The sequence below is a fragment of the Manis pentadactyla genome, chromosome 1, assembly GCF_030020395.1.
Source record: "Manis pentadactyla isolate mManPen7 chromosome 1, mManPen7.hap1, whole genome shotgun sequence".
Lineage (NCBI taxonomy): Eukaryota > Metazoa > Chordata > Mammalia > Pholidota > Manidae > Manis > Manis pentadactyla.
The window spans coordinates 44,784,902-44,807,324 of record NC_080019.1 but is presented as its reverse complement, the minus strand read 5'-3'; the positions used below and the strand labels follow the sequence as shown (position 1 = coordinate 44,807,324).

Here is a 22,423-nt window from a genome sequence, read left to right as displayed (position 1 = left end):
AGAAAAAACTCTTGTTCTTCGAGGCTTCAATAATACTAGGAGCAAAACTCCAGTAAATAACACTGTGGAGGCAGCTAGACCTGGGTTTGATCCTGCCTCTGCCACTTTGCTGTGAGGCCATGAGAAAGTGACCGAAGGCCCCTGTGCCTCAGTTTCCTTGATGCCTGACGTGAATGATGATGCCTTCCTTACAGGGAGGTGGCAGGGAGCAGATGAGCTGTGGTGAGTCCGGTACCTGGCACAGGAGATGCCCTGTAATGCTGGCCACAGCCATTGTCGTGAAGTTTCTGGGAAGGAGGACCTCCACACCCCAGGGATGGTTCGTCTACATCCCAAGGCCTGGCTGCCTAGGTCCTCCCTGGTTCTCTCAGCCCCGCATCTCCATGAGCTTCCCCACTGCAGGATACTTTATTTCCATGCATCTCAGAGACTGCCCATCTGATAAACTTGCTGAAGGAAACTTAAAGATTAAAGTTTTCTATCCCAGATTCCATGGGTAGCATTGTTTTCTCCCAAGAGCCCATCTTCAAGGCATTTCATGGCCGAGCCCTTCTCTTCTGCTGTCTACCATCGCTTCAGGAGTATTTAACCCTCTCCACAGCTGATGTGCAAGAGCCTGCCGCCCTGGGCTTGCAGAGCCCGGGGTCAGAGGCCACTCTCTTGGTCTCGAGCAGGTGGTGGCTCCAAGGACATGTCTTGGCATCAGTCCCTGCGACGCCCTGGTGCCCTATCCTCTGAACCCCGTCTCAGAGTGCTGCAGCTTTACCTGTTACCAGCTGTCCCCGGGTGGGGACAGTGAGGCACGGCCTAGTAACTAGAGGAGAGCTGGGTCATAAGGTGCCTCAGGGATTTGATAATCCTGGGCTTACATGATGGTTCTAATTAAATAAGGATGCACTATAAAAGTAAATGCAGTGCCTTGTTCTTAGAGCTTTACATATATTAAAACTCACTGAATCTTCACCACAACTCTTGGAGGTCAGACTGTTATCATACCCAGCTTTCTGACGAGGAAAGTGACGTGCAGTTGTGTGCTCGTCCGTGGCAGAGCTGGGGTGGACCTGGCTCACTGCTCCTCTGTGTTCTCCAGCATGTCCTTCAGATGCTGCGTTTGCCAAAGGGTAATAAGCCCGTCATCTCCTCTGTCTCATGGTAGCAGCTCATGTACTGAACAGGGAGACCCAGGTATTTCTCAGGTCTTCGAAAGCCTTCTGCTGGCACTAGTTACCCCCACGCCCCATTGGCTGGGAGCACTGGTGATGTTTCTGGACGAGCACCTGAGGGCCTAAGCTAGTCCCTCCCTCATGCATCCTCAAATCCCCAGGCCTTGGACTGGCTCCTGTGTGCTGCCTCTGCAGGCTGAAGACACGAGTTGGAATTGCGGTTCTTCTATTTGGTTGGTGTGTTACCTTGAGCAGATGCTCTCTGCGCTTCCAGTTCTTCATCTGTAAAACAGGTGTGATGAGATTCCTTCCTCCCTGCCAGGGTTGTTGTGGGGATGTCTGGAGGCAACATCCTTCTGGCAATAATAGTGAAAAACGCTAAAAAAATATGAGATGTTATCAGACCATGGTGGAGTCCTCAAGAAGTGGCAGCCCCACTCTCTGGCTTTCCATCCTCTGCCAGCTGAAACCCTTCAAGCTTGGGAAGATAAATGTTCTGGATGTAGGCAAGGCAGTTTCCTGGGGAGCTTTGGGGCAGCCAAAACTGAGGCACAGCAAATGATTGCATCATTCACATTTTTACAATGAGACAGTGAGCTGCTTGCTGGCAGGGCCAAGGCTTCCTAACACTGGTGTCACTGTTTCCTGCCCCAGCGCCTGGTGTACAGGGGATGCTCAGAAGAAAAAGGTAGACTTGTCATGCAGCAGAATCTTCTGTGCCTCAGCCCTCCACTGTCCCTTTGGAGGAGGCCACCTGCCTGCTGGCCCAGGGTACCTTGACTCCCCCACACTGGTGTCCTGAGGGTCTCAGTTGTGCCTGGCATTACTTGGATTCCCCAGTGTCCTCCGTTCTGGGGTGATAGCCAGTTTCTTGTTGGGTTTTGGTCAGTTGTAGATAGCAATTCAGTTGCCAATTACAGAGACCGCTACAGTGACCCAAGGAGACTGAACAGGCAAAGCCATGCTCAGGTGCACCCGGAAAAGCCTTCTTCCTGCCAGGCAGTGTCCTAATCTAATGCTGTAAGCGATCTGATGCTGCAAGGGCCATTTCCTGAGGCTATCCCAAATCCCCAAGTTTGAAAATACATTATAGAATTTTATGTTCTAAATAAAATGCAGCAAAGTGGACTGAGAGAGTTAAAAGTTCAATTTCTATTACTGTTTTGAAAAATAATTTTTATTTTGGCTGAAGCCTTTGCTGAATTTCTTGAATTGCTCTTATTTTCATGAGGGTGTGGAAAATTCATTTGAATAATAGATTTCTGCCATCCCTAAATTTAACATTCTTCAGTGTATTGTTTTTAAAGCTTGTCCTTTCTGGTGCTCTTCTCCCTGTATCTTTTCTTCCCCTGGACTGAGAACCACCACTGCCTAAGATTTCATTTGGTCTTCATTTCCATTTCCAGCACTAGTATTGCCATTTGTTCACCAAGGAAATGTCTGTAACGTCATAAGGTCACTGCATCCCTGCAGTTAGGCGATGGAAGCTGAGCAGCAGAACCGGGGCAGATAGCCACGGACTCACTGGGGGGTAAATGAGAGCCAAGTCTGAGCCTCAGCAGAACTTCAAATTACCACGTGCTGAAGCTTCAGCCCCCTTCTCTGCCGTAGATCCCCCAAGGCCAAATCTCTGCAGTGCCTTTACCTATTCAAAGTGCTTTTCTTCAAATGTGCCAGGGAGTGCTTTTACCTGGGCAGATTGAGGAAGGCTGAGGAGGAGATGAAAAGAGATTATCCTTTTCAAGTTCACTCTTCTCTGTCCCTTGGAACAGTGTGTGTACTGCCCTTTGCATCTGAGCTGGCCTCTGCCTGGACTCAGCATGCACCAGTGGCTGGCCCTTCCTGAAGCCACAGGAAACTATTGAAAGAGGCAGCAGCAGCCTTGGTTCCTCCCCATGTTTAACCTCCTTAACCTCACCTGTGTCTTCCAAGGTTTTTGAGTCTCCCTTCATCCTTCTGTAGTGGAGTGAAAAGTGCATGGGCTTTGGGAAAAATTCAAATCCTGCCTGCCACTGACCTTCTCTACATCTTGATCTCTCCCATTGCAGAAGTGTCATATTAGTACAAACAGTGTGGGGTTTGGAGTGCCTGGCACATGGGAAGTGCTCCTGAGTGGCTGTTGTTAGTAGGATCTGCTGTACTCACCTCTCAAGTCAGATATGTTCAGTTTCCTGGCTACAGTCTTGAGAATGCTTGAGCTGAAAGAAAATTTGGACACCATCTGGTTCTGCAAGGAGCAGGAGGTATAGACTCTGCCTGGTTTTGAGATCCAGCTCTAGACCCAGTTTGAGGATAACATTATTAGAAATCTGCTTCTTATGTTACCTCTCATGTTTGCTCAAATTTCAGTGGGTCAAATAGTGGCATTTTCTCATTGATATTCTTCTATTTAATACAATAGAACATGAGACACAATAAAGTTATTTTCAGTTTGAAATAAAAAGAAATGTAGCCTGAGAACGTTTATATTTTCCTTCAATCTGCCCCAGTGCAAAAAGGCTACCTTTTACAGATGAACTGACCAGTGCCAAAGAGGTAAACTCCTTTGAGAGCAAGTGGGCCCCCCGACACTGCAGTCTTTGGGGATCAGGGCTGGGGCAGGAGCTTTGAGCGGTGGACCCTTCCCAGGGAGGCACAGTCATTATGTTACTGGCTCTGGAGCCAGACTGCCTGGGCTCCTGGCCTGGAATGGCCCTTGCTGCCGAGGCGGGGCCGCCCTGAGGCTCTGTGCCTTAGTTTCCTCACCTGTAAATGGGATAACCCCTATCTGGTAAGACTGACAAGCGGATTATATAAGTTAATAGAAGTGAAGTTTTTCAAACGGTCCCAGGCACACAGTAACATGGACTAAACGTTTAGTTATCATTCCTTTGTTTTTTTGCCCCTGGAAATTGGCTGGGCCAGAAATTATAAGGGCAAAAGCCCTTTCTGGTCCTGAAGTTGCTGATGTGGAAGGAAAATCAGTGCTATCCAGGGCAGCCTGGATGGGTGGTGGCTTGGGAGACAGGCAGCCTGGGATTCTGTCCACAGAGGAACAGAGAGCTCCAGCCCCCCAGGACCCAGCAGATGTGGCTGGGAGAGAGACGCTGTGTGCTGGAGGTGCTAATGAGCAGTGCCTGTTGCCTGTGCCCCCAGAGGCTTGTGCCTGCCCAGCTGCCCCTGCCAAGGGCCTGACTCTGGGTTCAGCCGAGGGAAGCCGAGTTTGGCCAGGCCCAGCCTGCAGTGTTACTCACAGGGCTGCCATGTGGTTTTAATCCAGCCCTCTGAAAGTATGCTTGGGTATTTCCTCATACCCCAGCCATAGTTCTGTTCTGACAATTCTTTAACTGATATTTTAAAAATGGAACACAAACTCCAAATTCCAAAATCACTGCCAATTTCACTGAGTCTGAATAGTGATGAATCTGTACCCAGCTAGTGGGGCTGCTTAGAAGAGGGCAGAGGTCGGGGGACAGAACAGAAGGGGCTGTCACACCTTTAGTAATGACTCCAGAACCAGAGCCAAACTTGATGTGTATTACACACACACACACACACACACACACACACACACACACAATCATGAGATCATGAGGCTTCCCGCTGCTCCTTTTCCCCCAGAAAACTCCCACCAGGAAACACTTTCCAAGTGCTTTGTCCCTTTGTCTGCTCGATGGAAAGCTGACCATGTGTTCTCTGTCCGCTCTCCATCCTCCTTGCCTGCTTGTCAACCCATCATCCATGGCAGTTCAGTGGAGAACCAGGTTTTTTATATCATTTTTTGACATCTGGGAGTGAAGAAAAGATGGCTTTTCCTCTGTCTCTGCCACCTGGTTTCTGTGCAGCAGCCAGTGTGAATCAGCTGTTAAGCACAGAGGTGTCAGGGTTTAGAGCAGGGCATTCTGGGAGGTGGTGTGGGAAGGGAGACCTAGTACCCAAAAGTGAGGCAAAACTCTGGCTGGATTTTCCCAAAATAGAAGGGCACTCCTTTGCTGTACCCTGTAGAAATAAGAAAAAAAGTCTCCTGCTGGCTGTTACAGTACCAACTGTGATGGGGTCCTTTTCTCCAAGTGTCTCTGCTTCTCAAACTGCCCCTGTATAAGAGTTACCAGTTTGTGTTGGAATTTTTCATAAAGGCTACAAAAGCCCTCTCTGGCTCCCATTTGCCATAAGGCTCCCTCCATGCCATCTTCCCATTTATGGGGGAAACTGGTTCACGGGACACATCTGTGACCAGGGTGTACCATCGTCACCACAGCCTGAGCCCATCTACAGTGACAGCACTATGCCCTTATTAGTCAAGGGAAGGGTGCTACACTTTATTACTAAACTGCCCGACTGCTGTCTGGCCAAGGGCACACATTCAGCCCCACAAAAATCACCAAAGGATCTGTATCAGTTAGGTGTTTCTGTGATAAGGCTGCATAACAAACAACTTCACAATTTCAATGGCTTGTGACAATAGACACACATATCTTGATTATAGGGCTGCTGCTGGGGACTGGGTTCAGCCCAGCTCCAGGCGCCTCGTCTAGGGCGTGCTCCCCTCAAACCGCACAAGCTCATTTAAAGCTTCCAGCACTAGGTGGCGTATGTTATGTCCACATATATCCCACTGGCCGAAGCAGTCACATGGCCAAGATCAAAGACACCAGGCGAGGTGTCCTCAGTCTTCAGCGAAACCCTGGCAAGGTGAGGAGGGAGGAGGCCTAGTGAACAAATGACGCCATCAATGACACCCCCCCTCGCGTCATGTTGAGGGCTGTCTCATGCCCTGTGTGGACGCAGCCCCAGGGAGTTTGGACGCGTCTCTGTCCCTAGTGTGCTCCGCCCCAGCTTCTCACAGGCCGGCTCTCCCTTCCCATAGCCACCAGGGAACCTCCCCCCACCACTATCGACATCTCAGGTTTTTCCTTTTAGCCCCTCGTCGCATTTCCTCCCACCCTTTCTCTCACCTTCCCACCTGCTTTTAATCCAAGCGACGCTGTCTGTTCTGTCCTGCATATCTTTGGATGGAGCCTGCAGCACAAGACCTTTCTGACTACCAAGGTGGCATCCTCCTGGCTCACACCTGTGCTTTTATGAGGAAAGTTTCTCTTTCTGTCTCTGCCTTGAGCTGTGTTCCCAAATATCCCTATTTTTATGCTCTGGCATTACAGTGTGCCAAAACCAGGAGGAGGGTGGGTATTTTTCAGATCCAAGGAAAAATACCTCTACCTAGAGGTGGGAACAGATAAATGTACCATGTAGTGAGCCTTTTACATATTTTGACTCATTTATTTTTCATGCCAATCCTTGGAGAGAGGAATTTCTCATTCTCCCCCATTTTATAAATGAGGAAATGGGGCAGAGAGATCATGTTAACTTGCCCCATTATAATACAGCTCAGAGGGATAGAAGCTGATCGGAACTCAGCGGTGTCTTCCCCAAACCCCCTATTTTTCTGCTCTCCCCTTTCTCCTCCTCCTCCTCTGCGGCTGTGGGTGGACGTGACTTCTGGCCCGTGGCCATCTTCTCTGAGGAGTCAAGGGGCGTCTTGGGGGATGCGTGGGAGGTGGGGATTTGAGGCGGGGAAGGGAAACAGAACAGCTGTAGAACTAGACGTGAGGCACACACCATTTCTCCTTCCCTCCCGCCACCATCATTGCAGGGCAGGAAAAACTGCGTGTTTTGGATGTGGAGAACTGGGGGTGGGTTCAGCTGGCAAGTGCGAAGTGATAGGGTCAACTAAGGCCCATGAGCAAACTTCCTAGTTTATGATGCTTCACTCCCATCTCTTCTTCTAATGTCCTCCTTATTTTGCAGCTGAGTATTTCTCTTCAGAGTGCTTTTTCAGTTTGATCACCCAAAGCTTTACTTGGGTGGCCCTAGTGGGGACACCTGCCTGTGGCTATTTTGTACAACTGCATAATTGTCCACTCTCCCCAGGTTGTTTAAAGCAAGGCAGGGTGAGAGAAGCATCAAGCAGTCTGTCTTCTTGAAACACTTTAAAAAGATGATTTGTTTTTCCCTCATGGTATCCAAAAGTTTGAGAATACAGATTATGAATCCAACTTGAAAACATATTTTTCTTTTTAGAAAGAAAAAAAAACACCCAAACAGATTTCTTTGTCTATGCCCATTTCTCCTTTAATTTAGTTTTAATTAAAAATATTGGTATTGTTGCCAGCAGTGTGACCCTGGGCAAATGTGAGCACTCTGGACTGTCCATTCAGCTTTTTCATCTGTGAAACAGGAATGAAATCACCCCCATTTCCCTATATGTTGTGAGGATTAAAGGTGATAATAAAAAGTTAACATCACTAAGGAGTGGGACCCAACAGCTTTACCTCTTGGCGTCTGCTCTAGAGAGACCCTCACCATTTCCCCAGAGCTCCATGTATTGTGTTTTCGGTGCGGTGCTGATTGCTGTAATAAAGTTTGGAAATGATCTAAATATTCTTCCTGTAGAGTAACCAGTAAAGAAATTATGGTATATTCCCACTGTGAACTGTTATGCAGCAGCAATTAAGTAACTCTGTGTAGACAGATTTGGAAAAAGCTTCAGGACATATTGTTATGTCAACCAAAGCGAGTTGTGGAATGATCATCTCCTTTGTGGTAAAAATAATCACTATGTGACTGAAAAGCAATCTTTCCCAAAATATCCATATCCTGATCCCTGGAACCTGTAAACCTGGAACCTTGGGAAAGAGGGTCTTTGCATATCTGAATAAATTCAGGATCTTGAGATGGGAGTTTATTCTGCATTATTCAAGTGGGCCCTAGATGCCATCACATGTATCCTTAATAAGAGGGAGGCAAAGACAGATCTGATAAACACAGAAATGGAGGAGGCTTGATCACAAACTGAAGAGAGGCAGCCACAGCAAAGGAATGCCGGCAACCACCAGAGGCTGGAAGAGGCTGGGGACGGGCTCCCTAGAGCCTCCACAGGCAGTGCGGCCCTGCTGACACCCTGACTTGGCTCAGCAAAATGGATATTTAATGCACTTCCATTGTTTTAAGATATAGGTCTATGGTAGTTTGTTATGGCAGTTGCAGGAATCTAAAAATACACCATGACATATGCAAAGGAAAAACACAGGTTAAGGAAGGTGTACATCCAAATTGTTGACTGTGATGTCCTCTGGGGAGGGGAAGATGTTCACGTTTTGCTTGATTCTCTTAGTATTTTTTGGGTTTTCCACAATGCTCATCTGTGTGTGTGTGTGTGTGTGTGTGTGTGTGTGTGTGTGTGTGTGTGTGTGTGTGTGTGTGTGTGTGTGTGTGTGTTAAATAGTAATAGAGACCAAATTAACAATATATTTAATATTTAATCAGGACATAAATTTAGAATATCACTACAAAAGGATCACCAGATAAAGGCATCTTAGGGGTGATAAAGACCACCTGTTTTATAGAAAAGAGGTGGGAAAATTCTGTGGAACCATATGGGAAACCTCTCAGAATTGTCCCTCTGAAGGATGGAGGTTGGGCTTTTATCCATTGCCTTTTGTCCCTAATCAGCAGGAGGTTGTCACAAAGGTGTTCAAGAAAGCAGAGAGTGATCTAGGCACTTGAGGTGGGAAGCTGTCAGTGTGCGGGGGGGATTGTCCACTGTGGGGGCAGAGGTCATCAGTAGGGGGCTAAGGGGGCCATAACATGGGGCACAAGAAGCATCTTCTGTAGAGAGGGGGCCTCTGGAACCCCTTAACAGAGGTCAGAGGAGCCTTTCTCACCAGCAGACTCGCAGCGCCCCAAGGCCAGGGAGCAGGGTCTGCACTTCCCTGATGACCCCTCTTGTCTGAGGGCTTGTGTCCTAGAGCTGCATCTGTTCCAGGGATGGTGACAGTCCCGAGATGCCACAGCGTGTGAGTCAGTGTCCTGGCTGTGTGGGCCAATCTGTCCCAGGAGCGACAGACATTAAATGATCAAACGCAAGGCCTGCCCAGGAAGGAACACATGGCCAGGGCACCTAACCCACCGAGAGGGTTCCGTGGCAGGCGGCCCAGGGAGGTGGTGACTAAGCTGAGACCTAAAGAATGAGAAACGGGGGTGGGAATGTTCCAGGCAGAGGGAGAAGCATGTATAAAGTGAGGACACAGAGGAGGTCTGGCGCTGCCCAGGAACCTAGAGGAGTTCAGTATGCTTGAGCACTTCAGGCATTCAGGCTTTCTCCAAAGAGGCTTTGAAGGGTAGGATCCAGTGTGTGGAGAGTGGATCGCGGAGGAGCAGGAGTGGAAGTGAAAAGGCCAGTCAGTGTCCTGGTAAAGAAGAGGGCGCCTGGGCCCAGGCAGACACAGAGGGGCCGATGAGAAATGAACTATTCAGGTTTAGGGGAGGTACAGGAGAAAAATTTGCAAGACTTGGATGTATGGGACAGAGGAAAGGGTGGAATGGAGATTAGGTCCAGATTTCTGCTGTGGGTATCTGGGTAGATGGTACTGCCTTTCAGCAGACTGGAAATAGGAGGGACATGTTTGGAGGTTGGGGAGATGGTGAGTAAGTGATAAAGCAGAGACCCCCTAAGTGACCTAGTGATCCCACCCTCCCAGTCTGACTCCTAGAAGGCTAACTGTGGTGGGGGAGCCACCTCTCCCCCAGGGGCTGATGCATGAAGGACCATGTTCAGAAGCCAGACTTGCAGGGAGCAGCCTGGCTGTGCGGCAGATGAGAAGCAGCAGCATCTGCCTTAGGAAAGCCAGCTGATTTCAGATCCAACCTGCCCCCCTCTAGGAACCTCTTTCAGCGGACTGGTCCGACTCTTAAGAGCTCAGCACCCATACAGAGCCACTGTAAGAATAAAGGAGACAGAGCAGCAAGCTCACGAATGGATGAGGGCCGATCCCCTGAGAATGTCACCCTGAAACAGGTGAAGATTTTGAGCTGGCATTTCACAATGAGTTGTTTAAACTTAGATGAAAAAATACCCTCTATGAAGAAACACCACAAAAGAGAAATGTAAGGACTCAGGAAAAAATGTATGATCACAAGAAGTGAAATATGAGCTGAAAGAAATAGGGAAAAGTCAAAATTAACAGAAATTAGGTAAAATTGAGAAAGTACACAAGGGTGAAAGATTATTGGGTTAAACACAATAAGCCAGACAGAATATAGAAATAAGAAAAGTGAATAAAACGAAATGAGAATAGAAAGGATTACAGAGAAGATGAAACACACATAAGGCAGAAAAAAGAAATCCAACAGATACATAATTGAAGAACCTAGAAAATAAAATAAAATAGTGGAATGGAAAAAAAATTTAATGTTTAGTCCAAGCAAACTTTGATGAAATTAAGTATTTAAATCTACCTTTTCTAACAAGGCGTATTGCACTTTAAGAAAAACTGACCCAAAACAGCCAACACTGAGATGTATTGTAGGAACATAGCTGGTCTTCAAAGAAAAGAAAGGTGACCTCACATGCACTAGAATGGCTGTTACCATAAAGACAAGCAATAACAAATGCTGGTGAGGATGTGGAGAGAACCTCAAAAAACTAAAAACTATTAAAAACTAGAACTATCATATAACCCAGCAATCCCACTTCTGAGTATATATCTGAAGGAAATAAAATCAGTACCTTGAAGGGATATCTCTACCCTGCTATGTTTACTGCAGCACCAATCGAAGCAGTCAAAATATGCAAACAACCTAATTGTCCATCGACAGATGAAGGGATAATGAAAATGTGTGTGTGTGTGTGTATATATATATACACCCCCTCCTGTTTCACAATGAAATATTTAGCCATACAAAAGGGAAACCCTGCCATTTGTTACAACATGGATGGCCCTGGAGGACATTATGCTAAGTAAAATAAGTCAGAGAAAGACAAATACTGTACGGTATGACTTGTATAGAAAATCTTTTTTAAAGAAAGCTCAACTCATAGAAACAGAGAATATAATGGTGGTTGCCAGAGGCTAGGGGATGGGATGGGGAATAGGGAGATGTTGCTCAAAGGGCATGAACTTCCAGTTTTAAGATGAGTAAGTACTGAGGATCTAATGAACAATGTGGTGACTCTAGTTAAGAATACTGTATTATACACTTGAAATTGCAGAGATAGATCTCACCATACACAGACAAAAAAAGGTAATTATATGAAGTGATGGATGTGTCAAATAACTTGATTGTGGTGATCATTTCACAATGTATTTGTATATCAAATCATCATGAGCAGGAGGGGTAAGCAGAGGCCCAGGAGAGCGCACCGATGGATCAGTCCACCCGACTATCCACCAAGAGCTAGAATCACTGGATATTGGGGCAAATTAGGCCTTAAAGCTTGTCTCATCCAACCCAACCCCGTGACGATGAGGCAGCTAGTCTGGAGACTGAGTGACCCGGGCGCCTGCTGCCTGCTGACTCCTTCTCCGCGGCTCTTTCTACCACACACTGGCACACCAGAACAAAAGACTTTATTGCACCAGGACCAGAGATGCTCGGAGAGAGAGAATGGGTGGGGGAGCCGGGACAGAGGAAGAGCCAGGGTGGAGGGACTGGAGGAAGTAAGGAGAAGGGGGAGGGAGGGGCTGGGTTGGGGCAATTTTCAGGGCTGGGCTGTAACTGGGTCCTGCTTCTTCCTTCTGATTCTCTACTGGTGTGCAATAGGCTGAGGAGAGAAATGTTTGGTTCCTATGGAAACTGCCACTGGCCCAAAAAGAGGCTGAAAGCACAGAGAAATGAGAACAAGTGGGCAGGGCCCACTCCTCCAGGCCACACGGCTGGAGGGAAGGGCTGACTGAGTGGGGACTGAGGGAGAGAGAGGAGGCTCCCTTTACCTCCGGGGGAGGGAGTGCAGAAGTCGTCCCTATAGGGCCTGCTGGTCTCCCGCCCAGGAGCAGCCTGGGTCCCCACCCCCAGTGGAGGAGCAGCGGGCTTCTGCGTGGGCACTGCACAGGCTCACAGCCCCAGCCAGCGGCCGCAGCACCCCGGGGCCAGGCTCGGATCCTGAACCAGAAGTTTCAGGAAGTGGGCAAGGCACCCCCTCCTGTTTCTGTTTCCGGTTTGCCCGCAACTTTCTTTTTTCTCTGTGCTACTGGCTCACAAGGCTCGCTGCTGTCGTCTTCAGCCAGGCAGCCGTGCGCCCTTCTCATTTATGAGCAGAACACGCCAACCAGACTTGCTAACATGTCACAAACCCATGTTCCCAGGACTGAGGAACTATTTGGCCCAGTGTGGATCAGGGTCCAGGGCAGCCCCACCAGCTTTGGTCAGGGGTCAGGTGCCTGGACAGCTCCTAGGTGTGCTGAGGGGTGGAGACAGCGCTTCCGGCTCACAGTCACGGGGACTCCACAGCACAGTGGCTTAAGCAGCTCTGGGCCGCTCTGCTCCCATGTGGTTGTGCAGGCTCCTAAGCCCATTCCTTCCCATGGCTCCACAGGCCTGAGCATCAGTCACCTGGAGAGCTTGTTAAAATACAGGTGCTGGGCCCCTATTTGTAGACCCGGGTAGTTCTGGGTGGTGCCTGAGAATGTGCCTTCCTGACAAGTTCCCAGGTGACGCGGTGCAGCTGGCCCAGGACAGCATGTTTAAAAATCACTGCCCCAGGGCGTCCTTGCCAACACGTGCTGAGCTGGTGCCTCCACACCTGGGTACCAAGAAAGGCCAGGGCAGCCAACTTCCTTTTGAGCAAGTGGGTATGGCAAATTGTGCCATGGGCCAGGATGTAGTCCGTGGCCATGCCTGGCTGCAAGGGAGGTTGGGCACCATGTGCCCAGGAAAGGAGGAGCAGCTTTGGGAGGCAGCTATCATCTGCCAGAGTGGGCCCGGGATCTCGTGGAAATGAAGTGGGGGACCAGTATGGGAAGAACCCCTGACGGGGCTCAGAGGCCAGAGGTGCATGGCAGCTTATTGGAGGGGGAGAAGCCCACACCTGCCTGCAGACATCAGCGAAAGCTTCCCCAGAAGGCAAAGCAGGCTCAACCATGAGGCAGGGGAGCCACAGGCTGCAGCTGCCTCATCTTCTCTTGTGTTACTCCGTCCACTCTGCTCTTTCCCCTCTTCATCCACCCGAGATGCTTCTTCATCGCTGTCCGCACTGTTCTGTGGGCTGGGGCTGGCACTTCCCCAGGTCTCAGACTTTCTTCCCCTATCTCATCCTCCAGGCGTCGTGGCTCTGGAGAAGGCTGCGTGGCAAGAGGTGGTGGGTGATGGCATTTGGCGTCCTGATGACTCTGTCCGTGGTGGCTGTCACCTGCTTCCTTGCACAGCATCCAGCCGACAGCCTGGACCCTGGTCCTAAGGAGCCCCTGGGGATAACCAGCGCCCCCAGTCCCCACAGCCAGCAGGCTCTGAGCCTCGGCCGCAGGCAGCAGGCAAGAAACCTGAGGTTCTGGACAGGCTGGGCCCTGCCCAGGAATTCCATCCTGGTGTGCACAGAGGAGCAAGGCCACGGAGGGAGAGTGGGCAGAAGCAGGCAGTCCCCAGGAGGAGACGGCAGACATCCAAGAAGGGGCAGGAGGGATATTACTCTGGCGTCTCTAAGAGATTTGCAACTCAGTACCTGGCGCCGTGTGCTCCTGAGGGAGGAGGAGGTCAGGAGCCCTGGACCCAAAGCCCTGGATCCCCCCTGGCACAGCAGTCTCACTAGGGAGGCACAGAATGGGACCAGCCCCCTGGTCAGTCCCCTAGCAGGGAGTGACATGGCAGCTTTACAGGCTTGGAGATCTACTGCTGGACAGACCACTTGGGCCTATCCAGTGGAAGGCAGGGATCTGTCAGGAGCTGGGAACAGGGACTTCACAGGTAGGCGACAAGCAGGAAGTCCCACTCCAGCTGCAGGGACTCATCAATGGCCTGGCTCTGTTGTGGAGCTGCAAGGATCCATCTGGTGTGAAGCTGAGACCCCTGGGCTGTCGTCCAGCCTGAGGATTGTTGGGCAGGTTCCCCCATGGCTCACAGAGCAGGACATGCAGACCCTCCAGCTGTTGGCACATGGGGAGGTGGTAGGCAAAGCCAGGGTCCCCGGCCACGGGCAGGTGCTGCAAGTCAGCTTCTCTGCGGAGGGTGCCCTTCAGGACGTGTCTCCTGGGCTCAGCCAGCTCTGCTCCCAGGGGCTCTGTGGTCTGATCAAGAGGCCTGGGGACCTGTCCGAGGTCTTGTCCTTCCATGTGGACCGTGTGCTGGGGCTTCACCGGAGCCTACCTGCGGTGGCCCGGAGCTTCCACAGCTCCCTGCTGCCCTACCGCTACACAGATGGCAGCATAAGGCCTGTCATCTGGTGGGCACCCGATGTGCGGCACCTGGGTGACCCGGAGGATGACCAGAACTCTCTGGCCTTGGGCTGGCTGCAGTACCAGGCCCTGCTGGCCCGTGGCTGCAGCTGGCCAGGCCAGGCCCCAGGCCTAGGTATCCAGCACACCGAGTGGGCACGTCTGGCACTCTTTGACTTCCTGCTGCAGGTAGGTGGGGTCGGGTGTGGGCGGCAGGGTGGAGAGTAGAGAGAGGAAATTTAGGGTGAATGAGGATGGGTGGTGGCTGTCTTCCCCGAGTCCTTGTCTTTTGACCACCAACACCTGTTTCTGTTATTTTTTCTGCCTCTGTTTCTTCATCCAGTGGTGTGCTAGCCCTTAGATTCATCTACTAGGGTGAGTGGATGAGCTGTAGCACAAGATTCAGGACCACAACCATGGCCAGGGGCTGATATACCATTATTTGCTCCACATAGGGTTGTTTCACAATGTGTTTTAGAAATTCGTAGACAATACGTAATACTTTGGAGATTCCCCATAAAATCCGGCCTCCTTTGAAACGTTGACTAGGCCTCCATTCCCATGTGTGGTAAGCAGCCTGAGCTGAGTGCCTGCTGCCCCCTTCAGAGGCTACAGTGCTCTCTGTTTGGCCACAGGCCCGCCTCCTTATTGTCTGACATGTGTCTGGTTCGTGTCAGTGTGTGGCTGTTTGTTTCCAGTCGTGGGACCAGCTGGTCTCCTGTGGTGCTTCCAGCTTCCCTGCTCTGTGTCTCCGTGGCTGCTTTGTGGAAGGAGGAGATGGAGCCTTGTGATCCTCATGGACTTCAGCATCAGATGTACCTGGGCTTGAACCCCTTGCCCCAGGCTGCTCCCCACTGTATGAAACTGAGCAGGTTACTTTGCTTGAGCTTCATTGCTCTCACACCATGGGGCTGGGTGTCCTTACATCATCCCCATTTAATGTGCAGTAGCTCCTAATTGCCAGCACATGCATCTGCAGGTTTGCACTGGGCCCTGAGTCTGCCCTGCCCTGTGTGCGACAGGCTGGGTGCTTAGGAATTAATGCCATCCAGATAGTGGGACCAGACATCTGGTTGGAATGGAGGGGCTTCCCAGACCACAAGACTTATAGTCCTGGGCAAACGGGGAAGGTTGGTCATGCTACTTCCAGGAACAGCCTGCAGTGACTGATAGGAGCTGGTGGTAAAAGACTCAGCTCCCTGGCTGGGGTGGCTCCTCAATGCCTGTGCTCTGTGTCTCTCAGAGTCCCTGACAGGACTAAGTCCCCATTACCCATCTGTTCACTTCCCTGATCCCTGCTTGTGTTTTTGGATTAGTTCACAAATAAACTGCTTCCCCTTGAATCTTTGTCTTAAGGTCTGTCTCTGGGGGAGCCCAGCCTATGTCAGTGATAACACTGCCCTTGTGTGGTTTCTGCATGCAGCTCATTTGTGTAATGTACTTAATATGGTGCCTGGTAGGTGGCGTACACTTAGTAATAAGCAGGCACTGTCCCAGTGCTTTATAGGAATTGACTCATGCAATCCTCACAGCAACTTTATAAGTGATACACTTCATTTATCCCTATTTTAAAGTTGAGAAATTGAGGCTCAGAGAGGTTAAGTTACTTGCCCAAGGTTGGCTGCTGGAGCCAAGACACGGCCTAGGTGGTCTGACTCCAGAGCCTGCCCTCTTAATCACAGAGCCACTATTAAACTGGTCATGAATGATGACAGGAAAAAGGGACCTGTGAGGATGCCCCGAGACCTTGTGATCAGAAGCACTTCCTTGCAAAGCCCCAGACAGAGCCCCTCTGTCCATCCTCTGGAGTTGTGGTGTGGGATCCTTCCAAGGCCACCTCTTCCCTGGTTTGCTGAACATCAGTCAAGTCAAACACCCTTGTTTGGCTGATGCTGCTTTCCTAGAAGCCACTGGCAAGTTGGAGAGAGGCAGGGCTTCAGAATGTGGGTTTCGCAGCCCCAGAACCCAAGGTGCCTCCTGCCTGGGGCCTGGGTACGGTTTCCACTTGCAGCTTCTCTGTGGCATGCTTGCTTATTTGTTTTGTTTTATCCAGAATAAACCCTTGTTTTTGTGTTGTGTATCACAGCATAGTCACACACATGTGCACACCATTTACCCAGACAAAAAATATACAAACACTGCACACATACACATTTATTGTGCTCCCAATAGATCATACCCCATGCATCACAAATCCCATATAACACACTGTGTTAGTGATTGCTATAATAATGCTGCATAACACACCTCTCCAAACTTTTTCATAAAAGCTTAGAATACCAGCTCCTTATGTCTTGCTCCAAGGTTGTGGTTCAGCTGGGCTGAACTGAGCTTGGCTCCCAGTGGTGGGTTGGTTCAGGTCTGCTTTTCATTACCCACTGGACAGTGGAGCCTGGGCTGGGGACAACACTACTGTACAAACTCTCCTCATAGGGAATAGAGGGCACCCAAGAGCTCAGCTGAGCTGCACATCTCAGGCCTCTGCCAGTGTCACTTCTGCTAGTGTTCTATTGCCAGAGTGAGTCAATGGCAAAGCCCAATGTAAGGAATGGAAAGTACGCTCTGCCCAGAGAGGACGGGGAAGAGAAGCAAGTATTTGTTGGACAATAACCAAATCAGCTACAGGCCCCAAACACAGTACACTTATGCATGAACTTTATATGACCACACGTGCCATAGTCACACATATGTGCACACCATTCACATGAACCATACACCCACATACACTCCATATGGTTTCCAGACACTGCTGTGGGCTGCTTGGGGCTCAATCCTGCTAAGACCTTTGAGAGAGTGTGTAGAACATGCATCAGATTATCCAAGGGCAAAGCAGCTGGGCTGCTAACCCACTAACCCCCAGTTGTCATTGGCTGAGACCGCTTGTGAGGGTGGTGACCTGGTGCTGCAGCCTGCCCCACCAACCCCGCCTGCCCCGTGCTGGCCAGTCAAACACCCGGAGGTTGTGGTGGGATACTAATGGCATCTGCTTCTCAGAATGAATGACAAGTCAGAAATGTCGGCATTATGGCAGCCCAGTACAACCAGTGCAGCGCTCTCAATTAACGAACTGGTTTCTCTAAGAAAGGTGAAGTACTGACAGTGAGTGGGTGCCCTCCCACCCCACCTGCTGCTGTGTCATAGGAAGGAGTAAAACCAACAGAGAGCCCATCGATCCTGACTGGATCAGTGAGAAACTGGTCTTACTCGGATGGAAAATCGTGTGGGAGACTTGTGTATGCAGGTTTGGGGGTAGGGGTCAGAAAACTCTGCTTAATGTCGGAGGCCACCTGCAACCAGAGTTGTAGTCACTCTGGTAGGAGGTACAGAGCCCTTCTTCTCTCGGGACCATGACAATGGCACAGTCATGTCCTGGTGGGAAAGGGCCAGGGACCATCTCACCCGCAGCAAGCCAGGTCCAATGTGAGGGGCGGGGGGCTGTGGCCGGACCGCCGGGAACCAGGGCGAGAGGAGAGAGTGCTGGGGCTCAGCTCGCTTCTGTTCTTCTTCTTATAGTGGGGCTTCTGTTCTCATATCAGCTCTCTTGGAGAGGCCTGTGATGGGCCGGACCGGGTGGGCGAGCTGTGGGGATGCAGACAGACTGGCAGCCGGTCACGGTAGCTCGGAGCCCATTCTGCAGCTTCTGCTCATGAAGGGTCTTCCTGTCCCCGCAAGCCGGGGAAAGCCTCGGCCGCCACCATTCCGGTCCGGGCCGCCGGCTTCCTTACCTGGATTAGCACAACAGCACCTCGTGTGTCTCCCTACTGCACTCATGTCCCCTCCAATCCAATCTTCTCACAGAAGCTGGAGGGACTGTCTTGGTTACGTTCCCCCAGGAAGACCCTGAGACCAGGATTTCAGTGTGGTAGTTTAGTCAGGGGGATCCCAGGAAATACCTGTAGGGAAGTGGAAAGTAAGACAGGAGGGCAGGCAGCCAGTAAAGGTCACTGCTGTGGGTAACTGGGGCTTAGTTCCACAGGTAAACGCTGAGAATGATATAAAATGCCTGTCCAGAGTTAGCCTACCAAGAGGTGAGGGTTGAGGTAGTGAGAGTCAAATCTCCCTTCAGTGTTTGGAGATGTTCCTTCCCTGGCATTTGAAGGAAGCCCCAGGCAAAGCCATGCTGCAGGCAGCAGCAGGAGGGGGAGGCTGGAGCTCCCTCACAGGGGGGCAGGACTGGAGAGCCCACGTCTTTACAATCACCAATCAGATTGTGTCACACCTTCCTGGTAAAAGAAGACAAGGCTTTTACAATGCCATTAATATCCTGTTCTTCCAGGACCTGCGTGATCCATCCTTCTGCTATCTGCAGCCCCAGCTCTTGGCACCTGGCCTTGGTCACTTTCTAAACATACCCGGATGGTGCTGGGTCTATAGTCTGGACTCGCTGCCGACGCCTCCTACCTGAGCCTCTGCTCTCCTGACCCTCCTCCCACCTGTTCTCTTTCTCTTTCATATTCCCTTTCTGATTCCCAGCACAATGTGTGAACATCTTGTTTGTTTTTTCACATATTTACCATCTGTCTTTCTGTTTTGTTCACCACATCCTCAGCACCTAGCACAGAGCCAAGCTCTTGGTTTGCTCCTAGATAAGGACTTGTTGAATGAATGAATGAATGAGCGAATGAATGAGCAAATGAATGGATGGGAAAATGAATATATGAACAAATGAATGGATGAACATCCTGGGTCTCTGTATGACCTCCTGTCCAGGTGTTGCTGTGTTCTGATTCCTTAAGTATCACTTCCTCTAGACCAAAAAGAATCTCAAGACTTTCTACATTTTGTTAGGGCTCTCAATAAAATCACAGAGGTAGAAAACAACATGACAACCACTTGCTGAGCCCTTGTCTTCTGGTAGGAATGAACTTCCAGGACAGGTGACAATGTCTAACACTGGAACTTCCAGGACAGGTGACAACATCTAACACTGTCTGACCTCCTCCACATCAGGCATTATTCCAGCATTTTGCATGTGTTAATGTCTAAAAGCCATAGAAAGCAGATAGTACTCAGTTCCATTCTACAGATGAGGAAACTGAGGTCTAAGGAACTCGCCCATGGGCACAGCCTTAAGTGTCTCTGCTGGGATGGAATCCAGGTCAGTCTGGCCCGAGAGTACATGCGCTGGCACTCTTTGCTGTACTTAACTGACTCTGGAAAAATAATTTCTTGAGTCTCTTCTGGGTGGTATTTATTCATTCTCTTCCTGGGAAATCCCTTTCAGTCATTCGTGAACCTGTGTGCATTCCTTATTTTGAGTCAAAATTTATGGCTTCAGTCCATGTGTTCCTCCTCTGGCTCAGTCTCCCTAGGACATCAGGTGGTCCATCAGTTAATGAGGAGCCCAGATCTGTTGCCATATGGGACACCTCTGGCTTCCAGCCAGAGACACTAAGTCTATGAGTAGCTGCCCTCTATGATGTGCCTACACCTGTCTGTCTGATACAAACCTCTTACAACACAGGACCTCATTTAAGTCCTGCAACAGACCCAGGATAGGAGCTGCATTCCTCCCCATTTCACAGATGGTGCATCCAGCTAGAAAAGAGTGATTCCTGGTTGGACAATGGTATTTAGAGGTGACATTGAGCATCTTTACATATATTTAAGAGTGGGACCTCAATTAGGGTGAGGTATCATGGGCAGAGTTTTAAGATGGTCCCCCAAATTTCCACCCCCATAACATTTACCCCACCCTTGAGTATGGGTGGGACCTCTGAATATGATGGAATATCACTGCTGTGATTAGGTTGTCAGTCAGTCAACCTTGAGTTAATCAAAAGGGAATGTCCTGGGTGGGCCTGACCTTATTATGAGAGTCTTTCAATGAAGATGACACAGCTGAGATATTCCTGCTGGCAAAAAAGTAAACAGCCATACTATGAACTGCCTGTAGGAAAGGGGGCCTCTAGGAAGACCCTGAAGTCCCTGGAGACCTAGTCGTTCAACTGCAAGGAATGCTTTCTGCCCATAACTTGAATGAGCTTAGGAGGAGCTACAGATGAGATGTAGCCATGGCTGACACTGAGCTCAGCCTGGCAAGACCTGGAGCAGAGAACCTGGCAAAAATTTGGCGGACTACTGACCCCCAGAAACTGTGAGGTAGTAAATGTGTACTTTTAAGCCACTAAGCTCCTGGTGTTTGTTATTCTGCAACAGAAAACAAATTTATCAGGCCAGGGAGTGGCTATGGTGCACACACCGCAGGAGGCGCATGCTCTCGGAGGCTGCGCGTGCCCCACCCACCCTGGCGGAGGCCGTGTCCCTCCGCTTCTCCAGCTCACCCTCGTCCAGTCTGTGTCTAGATTTTTTTTTGTATCATTAATCTACAATTACATAAGGAACATTATGTTTACTAGACTCCCACCAACACCAAGTCCCATGCGACAAACCCCATTACAGTCACTGTCCATCTGTGTAGTAAGATGCTATAGAATCACTACTTGTCTTCTCTGTATTGTACAGCTCTTCCTGTGCCCCCCACATTATACATGCTAATCATAATGCCCCCTTTCTTCCCCCGCCTTATCCCTCCCTTCCCACCCATCTTCCCTAGTCCCTTTCCCTTTGGTAACTATTAGTCCTTTCGTGAGCTCTGTGATTCTGCTGCTGTTTTGTTCCTTCAGTTTTTTCTTTGTTCTTATACTCCACAGATGAGTGAAATCATTTGGTACTTGTCTTTCTCCGCCTGGCTTATTTCACTGAGCATAATACCCTCTAGCTCCATCCATGTTGTTGCAAATGGTAGCATTTGTTTTCTTCTTATGGCTGAATAATATTCCATTGTGTATATGTACCACATCTTCTTTATCCATTCATCTACTGATGGACACTTAGGTTGCTTCCATATCTTGGCTATTGTAAAAAGTGCTGTGATAAACATAGGGGTGCATCTGTCTTTTTCAAACTGGGCTCCTGCATTCTTAGGATAAATTCCTAGGAGTGGAATTCCTGGGTCAAATGGTATGTCTATTTTGAGCTTTTTGAGGAACCTCCATACTGCTTTCCACATGGTTGAACTAATTTACATTCCCACCAGCAGTGTAGGAGGGTTCCCCTTTCTCCACATCCTCACCAACATTTGTTGTTGTTTGTCTTTTGCATGGTGGCAGTCCTTACTGGTGTGAGGTGATATCTCATTGTGGTTTTGATTTGCATTTCTCTGATGATTAGCGATGTGGAGCATCTTTCCATGCGCCTATTAGCCACTGGAATTTCTTCTCTGGAGAACTGTCTGTTCAGCTCCTCTGCCCATTTTTTAATTGGATTATTTGCTTTTTGTTTGTTGAGGTGCATGAGCTCTTTATGTATTTTGGATGTCAACCCTTTATCAGATCTGTCATTTATGAATATATTCTCCCATACTGTAGGATACCTTTTTGTTTTTCTGATGGTGTCCTTTGCTGTACAGAAGCTTTTTAGCTTCATATAGTCCCACTTGTTCATTTTTGCTTTTGTTTCCCTTGCCCGGGGAGATATGTTCATGAAGAACTTGCTCATGTTTATGTCCAAGAGATTTTTGCCTATGTTTTTTTCTAGGAGTTTTTGGTAGCATGACTTACATTCAGGTCTTTGATCCATTTTGACTTTACTTTTGTGTATGGGGTTAGACAATGATCCAGTTTCGTTCTCTTACATGTATCTGTCTAGTTTTGCCAACACCAGCTGCTGAACAGGCTGTCATTTCCCCATTGTATGTCCATGGCTCCTTTATCATATATTAATTGACCATATATGTTTGGGTTAATGTCTGGAGTCTCTGTTCTGTTCCGCTGGTCTGTGGGTCTGTTCTTGTGCCAGTACCAAATTGTCTTGATTACTGTGGCTTTGTAGTAGAGCTTGAAGTTGGGGAGTGAGATCATCCCCACTTTATTCTTCCTTCTCAGGATTGCTTTGGCTATTCGGGGTCTTTGGTGGTTCCATATGAATTTTAGAACTGTTTGTTTCAGTTCGTTGAAGAATGCTGTTGGTAATTTGATAGAGATTATATTGAATCTGTAGATTGCTTTGGGCAGGATGGCCATTTTGACAATATTAATTCTTCCTAGCCAAGAGCATGGGATGAGTTTCCATTTGTTA

The 22,423-nt window shown here is 49.3% G+C and overlaps 1 protein-coding gene across 1 annotated transcript in view; it reads left to right on the top strand.

Moving 5' to 3' along the window:
* The window catches only part of GASK1A (golgi associated kinase 1A), a 59,901-nt gene that overhangs the window by 18,622 nt on the left and 18,856 nt on the right, over positions 1-22,423 (top strand). The window contains exon 2 of the mRNA XM_036897145.2: positions 13,238-14,533. Coding sequence (XP_036753040.2) covers positions 13,238-14,533 — 1,296 coding nt within the window. The remainder of the gene's footprint in view (positions 1-13,237; positions 14,534-22,423) is intronic.